Source organism: Bombina bombina, chromosome 1 (assembly GCF_027579735.1).
Source record: "Bombina bombina isolate aBomBom1 chromosome 1, aBomBom1.pri, whole genome shotgun sequence".
NCBI classification, from domain to species: domain Eukaryota; kingdom Metazoa; phylum Chordata; class Amphibia; order Anura; family Bombinatoridae; genus Bombina; species Bombina bombina.
In genome coordinates, this window is record NC_069499.1 from 563059583 (window position 1) to 563069748 (window position 10166).

Here is a 10166-nt window from a genome sequence, read left to right on the forward strand (position 1 = left end):
TGCCCTGAGAAGTTGACGGGAATCTTGGGGGTCCTTCTGTTAGTTGGCGTTCCGAGCGTCTCTCCCTGACCCTCCTATCGATCTGTATTGAGAGGTTCATGATACCTTCCAGTGTGGCGGGTAGTTCTGTACGGGCTAGCTCGTCCTTCAGGATATCAGATAGACCCAAGCGATACTGATTACGTAGAGCAACCTCACTCCATTCAGAGTCTTTTATGTAGAGTTTGAATTCTGTAAGGTATTCCTCCACGGGACGTCTGCCTTGTCTGAGAGAACGCATCTTGGCTTCTGCAGTGAGCTGTTTTTGCTTATCTTCGTATAGGAGACTCATTTGTGCGAAGAAATCGGTCAGTGAGGTGAGGGTTGGATCATTATTCTCAAATAGATTATCAGCCCATATCCTAGGTTCACCAGACAAGAAGGATATCACTGTCATGACCTTGATTCTTTCGGTTTGGTAAGTCCTTGGGCGCATCTGGAAAAGGAGATAACAGGCATTCCTGAATTGTCTGAAATTCTTCCTGTCGCCCGTGAATTTTTCAGGCAGGCAGACCTGAGGTTCTGGGGTGTTGTCTCTTAGAGCTGCCCTCAAGTTATCATTTTGTAATTGAAGCTCTCTGAATGCCTGTGAGAGTTGATCAACCCGCTGTGTGAGGGTATAGACCACATTGGGAAGGTCTGCTGGATCCATGAATGGCCAATTAATATGTCAGGTAGCAAGGAGGAAAAGTTCTTTAAAGAGTGGATCTCAACTGCAGACCCTGTTTTTAGGTAGTAATACAAGGAGATTTTAGAGCTGACTCCTGCTATCTTGTTACAGGAGTATGATGATAAACCCAAAGGCTGTAGTAGGCAGTAATATGTCAGATTGATAATGAAAGTCAATGGTTGCCTTATATAAGATGCACAGAGAAAGCAAAGTCAATTTAGTTCATAAACAGTACTGTTTAAATAGTTATCAGGAGTTGTGGCAAGTAAACTTGATTAATCAAACAGTTGTAGAAACTGAGAGGCAGTCGCAAATCAGCGTAACAATACAGTCCGGTTGAACAGAGTAGGGAGAAGTGCTCCGTAGCTGCAGCAGCAGCGGTTGTGAGGGTGTGAGCGGACTAACCAATCAGCACGCTGAATCCGCTGACAGGCTGAGAACACGCTGTGTACACAGAAGCTGCAAACAACAGGAGCGGTAAAGTTAAGTGAACGCTGGAAGCCTGACAAGCGGCTAGGAAAGCTCAATAGGTCAGTGAGACGGTTATAGGTGAGCAGGCTTTAGTGGAAACTGACTTTGTGATGATAGGAAGGTAACAGAATATCGCCACAACAAGTAATAAGAGCTTGATCCGGAGATTTGATAGGTACAAATAGCTGGATAAGGTATTTGCTTTGCGATGTTTTAGCACAACAGATCCGGGACAAGAAGTGTTCAATAATTGTAATCCGATAGATTTGAAAGTATAGATTTTAGCCACGAGTAAGAGAGCTGTATCCAGGTAACTTGGTCAGAACTCTAACTAAATTAATTGGCAGGTGGAAGGGGGAGGAGTAGCCTTATATAGAATCTGCTTAAAGGTACAACCTGACTGACAAGTACCTGACAAACATATAGAATTTAACAGTGGGTAAGCACCGCTTGATATTAAAATGGGGGGAGGGGTGCAGGTTAGAGCAACACCTCAGTATATACAGATATAAAGTGGTAGTGGTATAATAGGCCGCTAGTCAATAAGAAAAGCCTTGTGACTCTAGGAGGTCTAACACTTAGACATAGTTGCTGTTTTTTAAGGTACAGGTAAGCTAGTGTAACCGGCCTCTAAGTTCTTAGTTGTGCCATATAAGGGTCACTTTCAAATATATTGCAGTGCCAATACAAAACATAATTTAAGGGCAATTTAATATTGAATAGACCCGTTTTATACAGGCGTACCATTATATAGAGTAGACAAACCAATAGTATGGGATATTTATAAAGATAAATTTTGCCACCTGGGCATGGGCCCTATACCCAAGGGCAGGTGAGCCGTAATAGTAGAGAAGCAATCCCTAGTAATGAACTTAACATTCGTAGTAAGCTACCGCTTACCTTAATTGTAGTATGGCTTCAGTAGAGAAAGATATGTCTACAGTGCATCATCAACTGACAAAAGTTAGCTTGGACAATTCAGCATCTTAATATTTCAAATTGTAAGACTATGGCCGAGGAATAGTCCTAGTATACATGTCTATAGTGACTAGTCGGTAATAGGTAAATACTATCGCTTATGATTACCCATTAGCCACTTATTGGTAAGAAGTACATATGTAACAGAGGAGTTTATATGACGCCTAATAAATTTACCAGGCATAGCAATACTGATAAAGATAATTGATTAGAGAGCAACAGCAATGCACACATGAAGTAATACAAGTAAATGCTTCCAAGTTGTGAAACAATATATGATCAAGGGTAGTAACATATAAGGATGCAGCAATATTATTAGGGCTAGTGATTCCATGTACAGTCTAACTTGTAAAATTATATGTACAATTACAGACTAACTATTATATTGCATAACAAAGATACTGTAGTGAGGATCCCATCTATCCTACAAGTGAATATAGATACTTTAGTGCCATCACTAGCTCTAACACACACATTTGGGCACATACATAGCCCTGACTAATGATAACCGTGCTAATGATGAGCAACATTGAAATCCCTCCAAACATTTAATGGGTTAGCAAAGTTGGGTTATAAAGCGGTGGGACTAGGGATATGCACATACAGGCTGAGAGATATCATGTGAAATCTCTCCTAGTCAGCACATATGAGTTGTCCTTATATGGATCTAAGTGTAAATAGCTTGTGATCAGCTTAACGCATTGTTCTATATCGCCATAATAGAGCTGACTGAAATGTAATAAGCAGTCCGACTGTATTAGAGTCCCTCAGTTGTACCATGCAGATCTGGCAAATAAGCAATGAAAGTAGCCTCCCGGATCAAAAGGGCCTTTCAACGGGTCAATGTGATGTATGGAATCTATCCTGTGGAACCCAGATGATAATATGCTTTGGACATGCGATACCGGCATGGAGAAGTACAACTCTGAATTACCATTATGTGGAGGCAGGTGACCAGACAGACCCTGACCTCCCATGGTGAGTATTTCAAAATATATGGAGCGGTTGTAGCCCTGCAGGACCTCTATGCCACTAAAATACTCCGTGGGGATTGCTCTTTTGCAATCTTATGCATAATGTCATAAGGAGCAGTGAGCTGGGACATCAAATAAACTTTGAAAGGAGGCCACAAAATTCAAGGTTATTATATATCACAGGTTTTGTTAGTCTCCCACATGGGATTAGCCCAAGCAAAAGCCATGTCAGAGAGTAATGAGATGAGAAATCCCACCTTAGCTTTTTCAGAGTGAAACGCCTGTGGTAACATCTCAAAGTACATACCCACTCCATAACTCTGGGGTAGAGGGGCAGAATCGGTCATACTCCTGCTTGGACTAAGTGCAGGAGCAGCAACAGGTTGTGGGGCATACTGATCCAAGTGTGCTATGCGAGTCAGATGAGTTTGCAGAGCTAGTGCAAATTGATCCATGCAGTGATCCTGTTCCCCCATCCTGGAAATGATGGTGGGCAAAGGTAGATTCTTAGCATTGTTAGGATTCATGGCCCTTGAGTAACCAAATTGAGACATGAAATGCTAAATAATCACAACTTTATTAAAAAATAAAAAAATTATAACAAGTCCAAAAACAAGCCAAATGACAAGCCAGGAGTCAAAGCCAGAACTGGTAGTCAGACAAGCCGAGGTCAGGAACACAAATATCAGTGAAGTCAGGAACAAGCCAGGGATCAGAAACCAGAAGGGACGTCAAACAAGCCAGTTTATACCTGGAGTCAGGAACACAGAAATTGTGTTTTTGATTTGTTTTGTGCCACATTTTTGTCTCACGTAACAGTTAACCAAAGCTCTGAAATAGCACGTGCATTAAATTTCAATTGCGCTCAAGCGAACATGTTTACTTTCAACTTATAATATCCTCAATATTTTCGTTGCGTGCAAAGAGCAGGAACATGCAAGGGATCAGAAACCAGAAGGGATGTCAAACAAGCCAGATTATGCAGGAACACAGGAACTCACAGAGAAATCAGAGACATTGCAAGGGCAAAGACAGACTGAACTGAGGCAGTTAAATAGTAAGTGATGACATCATCATTCTAGGACTGCAACCTGTCTCTCACTGATGATGTTCTTCAGTTTGGCCATAAGATGGAGCCTGGGTGTAGTGAGCAGCGTTACACACTCTGCTTCAGGCAAGGAGAAAACACAGGTTAGAGAAATGGCAGCCATAACAAAAGCTGCAAACAACAAGCGAAGTCAGTTGAAACCCTGACAATTAACCCCTAAACCGCTACAACCCATCACAAAACCCATTACTCTATATTAACCCCATAACTGCCACAGCCACTATTGCAATAAACCCACTACACCTACAAACCCCTTCACAATAAACCCCATACACTATATTAACCCCTAAACCTCAATAACTTGCAATAGACCCCCTAAACTGACCCTCTAAGTTAAAAAGAACACTAACCGTAAGAAAGCACCTAAAAAATAAAAAAGCCCTATACTAAAACTAAAGTACCCTAAAAAAATAAAAAGCCACCCTAAAAAACCCTATCCTAAAACTAAACAAAAAAAAAACTTAAACTAAAGCCCTCCCAAAAAAAACTAACACTAAAGAGAAACCCACATTTTACTACTCACTATGAGCAATATTACAAGTTGTGTGCTAAACCCGGTGCGCAAATAACGCTAAATATTTAGCGGTACCACACTTTCCATAGCGCTGCCATTACAAGTTACAAAAAAACCTTCTTTTGTTGTTCGGTATGGTACGTTAAGCTCCATACCACACAAAAGCCAAGTCCTGACTTGACATGCTCATGCAGTATCCCCCCATAGATATCAATGGAGAAAAAGAGTTAGAAAAAAGAAAAACTAACACCTGCGATTGCGGAATGGCGATCGCTATAACACAATCCCCATTGATATCTAAGGAGACAAGAAGTTTATGTATAAACCTAACACCCTAACATAAACCCCTAGTCTAAATACCCCTAATCCGCCTTCCCCCGCCATTGCCAACACTACAATAAAACTATTAACACCTTATCCGCCACTCCTGACATCAGCAACACTATATCAAAATGATTAACCCCTTATCCACCGCCCCGACATCGCCAACACTACAATAAAACTATTAACCCCTTTTCCGCCACCGCGACATCGGCAACACTACAATAAAACTATTAACCCCTTATCCGCCACCCTGACATTGCTAACACTACAATAAAACTATTAACCCCCCTTATCTGCCGCCCCCAACATCGCCAACACTAAAATAAAACTATTAACCCCTTATCCCCCACCCCCAACATCACCAACACTGCAATAAAACTATTAACCCCTAATCCGCCGCCAACACTAAATAAACCTTTTAACCCCTAAACCGCCGATCCCCCACATTGCTACTACTAAAATAAACTTATTAACCCCTAAACTGCTGACACCCCCATATCGCGACAAACTAAATTAAACTATTAATTAAACTATTAACCCCTAAACCTAACACCCGCATTACAAAACTGCAATATAAACTTTATAAAAAAAAATAATTTAATAGAAAACTACCAAAATTTACGTGACGCTTGCAAATCCTTAGGGTACTGCAGCACATTGAAATAAAACGCTGCACCTATAATAATGTAAGATCAGACAGTAATTATTGTTGAAGGAAGAATAATATATGAGATGGGTATATGAGAATATATTAATACATAAAGAGGTAAAAGAAAAAAGTACAAAAACTATGCATTTTAGAAAGCGGTGGATTCATGCATCTAGAATGCAGCAGGAGTGGAGCAGAGTTAAGTGGATGATACACAAGACTGTACAGGGAGAGATTTATAATGAACATGCACCGAGATTACAAGTTGTGCGCTAAACCTGGTGCGTAAATAACACTGAAAATCTGGCGGTACTGCACTTTCCATAGTACTGCTATTACAAGTTAAAAAAAAAATAATATTTTGTTGTGCGTTATGGTACATTAAGCTCCATACCGCACAAAAGCCAAGTCCTGACTTGGCCTGCTTGTGCACATATTCCCCCATAGACATCAATGGAGAAAAAAGTGATTGCGGAATGGCGATCGCTATAACGCAATCCACATTGATGTCTATGGAGACAAGAAGGATTTGTTTAAATCTAGCACCCTAACATAAACCCCTAGTCTACATACCCCTAATTGGCAACCCCCCGACATCGCCAACGCTAAATAAAGCTTTTAACCCCTAAACCGCCTCCGCCCACATCGCCAACACTAAATAAACCTATTAACCCCTAATCCGCTGCCCACCCGCATCGCCAACACTAAATAAAGCTTTTAACCCCTAATTCGCCGCCCACCTGCATTGCCAACACTACAATAAACCTTTTAACCCCTAAACCGCCAAGCGCCCACATCGCGACAAACTAAACTATTAACCCCTAAACCTAATACCCCCCCTAACTTTAAATTAAAGTTACAATATAACTACTTTAAGATAAATAAAAACTTCTGAAATAAAAAAAAAATAAGCTTAAACTATAAATAAACCTAACATTACTATTTAAAAAAAATAAAATATACCAAAAATTACAAACCTAAATAACAAAATTAAAAAATCCTAACACTACGAAACGAAAAAAAACTAACATTACAAAAAATTACGAAAAATAAAAAAAATCTAAGATTACAAAAAATAATAAACGAAATTATCCAATATAAAAAAAAATAAACCCAGTTTAGTGAGTCTTGTTGTGGGGGGGTCAGAGGTTTAGGGGTATAAGCTATAACGTTAGCGGAATAGCCGTACCGCACAACTTGTAATACGGGTGAGCTGACCATTCCACACTCAAAAGCCATTTTTTTGAGTGCAGAATGGATAGTTATGGTATAGGCTAAAACGCTAGCGGTATATCCGTACTGCCGCGACTAGTAATACAGGTTAGCTGACTATTCCGCGCACAAAGGCCAATTTTTCAGAGATATAGCCGTACCACACAACTTGTAATCTATGTCTATATGAAGTCTCTTCCGTCAACAGCTCTTTAAGGGTGGTGGTTGTAATCTAGGTCATGGAAAAGAAGCCTGAAATCTGGTTCATAAACTGATGTAAAAGGAGTGATGCATATGTATTATTAAACTTCATATCTGTTTGCAGTGTTATACATTAGCATTTACACTCTCTCTTTTCTTCTTCAGGCCTTATTTTGAAACACGTTGGGAATTGTATCTTACACAAAGAGGTATTTTGGATGGAAAATCTTATCCAAAATTCCCTGAGAAGTTTGATGTTGAGGAACGGGATGAGTTCTACAAATCCCTTAGCTACAGTGGCTGGGGAGGCAGCAGTGGACATGATGCCCCTATGATTGCTTATGATGCCATCCTTGGTGCAGGTGACAACTGGACGGAGCTTGCTCACCGAGCGTTCTTTCATGGTGGTGATAGTGATTCTACTGCTGCAATCGCAGCTGCATGGTGGGGGGCCATGTACGGATTCAAAGGGGTGCACAAAGCCAACTATAAGAAGCTGGAATATAAAGAGAGACTGGAAACACTAGGAAGGGACCTTTACCAACTGTCATAGAGAGTGAGATATAGGTATAGAACCATACATTTGCAAAACTGGGAAGAAAAATAACAATATTTAATACTGAAAATATTATAGTTGGAGAAAAAGTTTATTTTAGTTGTTAAGTCTATTTTAAGAATTTGTTTTTAATACATTTAATAAAAAACACCAAAACCCATTTTAAAGGTTATTAACCATCCAACCTCTTCAAATAACATAAAACAGCATTATAAATGACAACATATCTATTCATGATGTATTGTCTAATAGGAAAGCAGCTAAAGCTCTCAGATTAATTGTAAAAATAGTTTAAAGAAGCAGGGATAACTCCTAAGCAATGTAACAAACTTTAATAGTAGACTTCAGTAGACATAAGTCTATTTAGGCAGCATACCATGCACAGCCTTAGTAAAAGAGTAAAAGTCATCCTTTATTGATATGCATTAGAAGCAGATAAACTCACAGTTACCCCTGTTTCTTTGTACTTATGCACCGCCGGCAACGGTGGAAGCCGTGGAGGCAATGGGAGGTGGTTGTGACGTGATGGGATGAGACGCCTACTCCACTGATGCAAGGTAATATCTGCATTGATAAACTCCTCCGGTACTGTGTACCTGGTGCTGTCTACTGCACATCCTTTACGTAAAATGGGTTTATCCTTACTGAAAAAGCAATATGCAAGCTTACCAAGAACCTATTGAGACTTGTAAAGTCCTATTTTAAAGGGGAATAAAAGAAAACTTGAATTGCACAATAGTGCTGTTCAAATTAACTTAGAAGCATTTGCATTACTTTGTTTTTGTAAAAAAAAAACTTTTGATAAATGTTATTAAAGGTTTTGATAACCTTCCCGTCTACACTGTCCACCAATCATACACAGGTATGAGGTATCTGACAATCACACATGCTTTAAGATGAGAGCTGACAGTGACATTACTACTGTCTAGCTAGACCTCATTCATGTCTCTAAATCTCATTCACTGCTGCGCTATTTCATGCCCCTGTGCTTGTTACGTAGCATTAATCACAGCACTTTTGTGAGTAACCCACCTATATCATATATTATTTCTTTTTCAGTAGCTTGTGCATCCAATAGCTGTTTTAAGTTCATTGAAAAAAACACAGCCCAGAATGAAAAAACAATGACCACACATCTAGGCAATATTATAATAAATAAAGACACAGACAAACCAATTGGGGGAAAAAGGCCGCAGCCCACATTTATTATTTAAATTAATTGAAATAAAACTTTATTAAAACAACATTAACATTAGTTAAGTTTACTGTTATAAAGTTATGAAGAAAAAAAAAAAAAGAAAAAACTTTACCATGGAGCAACGAATCTACACACCCATGTGTTAATCTCATCCAAGCCTACACAATGGGAGAAGAATGTAAAAAACTATATTTATGTATTTGATGACTCTCATTTTTTCTTCCATGTTCTGTATAATTTTCTTTTTGTGGATGATAATAAAGCTCTTTGAAAAAAAAAAAAAAAATTAACATAACGTGCCTTCCCCTGGCGCTCCGCCAGGCACGCCCACATCCTTAACCTCTCCCCATACCTGAGGAGGTACCCAGAATAATTATATATAAACTTAGCGGCTAGCACCCCGCAACAGGTGCGACAACCACTTACCAAAAAGGGGAGGGAGGGAGGGAGGGCGCTTCTCTTCTCAGGTCTTCTCTCCTGCTCAGCCAAGCAATGGAGTGAGCAACGGCTCACAGAACCACGCCCCTATGCCTAGAGTGAGGTCATTGGCCCCTCCTCTCATAGGCATTCCTCCGGAGCTCTATTGACCACACATCTAGGCAATGTTATAATAAATAAAGACACAGACACACCAATTGGGGGAAAAAGGCCGCAGCCCGCTTTTATTATTTAAATTAATTGAAATAAAACTTTATTAAAACAACATTAACATTAAAAGGTGCTTGCCAAATTAACATAACGTGCCTTCCACTGGCGCTCCGCCAGGCACGCCCACATCCTTAACCTCTCCCCATACCTGAGGAGGTACCCAGAATAATTATATATAAACTTAGCGGCTAGCACCCCGCCACTGCTCGAAAACCCTTCGAGCACCAACCCACAGGGCTAAGGCCTTTTTCACCCCTTCGCTCATGTTGAAATTAAAAAGGTGTCCAACCTTTTAACGTCCCAAGCAGACCTCCAAGATAATCTGCATTCAATGTCGGACCATATTATCATCATGTCAGGAAATAATTCTTTCAACCTAACAATATCTCTTTTTATAATATCGATAAGGCATTTTTGAGCCATAAACCCCAGATCATTACCCTCCGCATGAATGATTAAAATGTCAGGTGGATGAAAAAGTCTAGCCCAACTAATAACTTTAACTAATAGCTGATCCCACTTCATACCCCTAATACCGAACCATTTAATCAAAATCTCCTCAGAAGAACAGCTAAGCTGCAATCCTGATTCTCTTACTGCTGCCTCTTTTCTTGCCCAGTATAT

At 39.9% G+C, this 10166-nt stretch overlaps 1 protein-coding gene across 4 annotated transcripts in view; it reads left to right on the forward strand.

The window, feature by feature from the left end:
• LOC128645635 (ADP-ribosylhydrolase ARH1-like) overlaps positions 1-8527 on the forward strand; it is a 73964-nt gene extending 65437 nt beyond the window's left edge. For all 4 annotated transcript variants that reach the window (XM_053698757.1, XM_053698758.1, XM_053698759.1 and 1 more), the window contains one exon: positions 7306-8527. In XM_053698757.1, the coding sequence (XP_053554732.1) occupies positions 7306-7693 (388 nt within the window). In that variant the 3' untranslated portion in view covers positions 7694-8527. The remainder of the gene's footprint in view (positions 1-7305) is intronic.
• The last annotated feature ends 1639 nt before the right edge of the window (positions 8528-10166 follow it).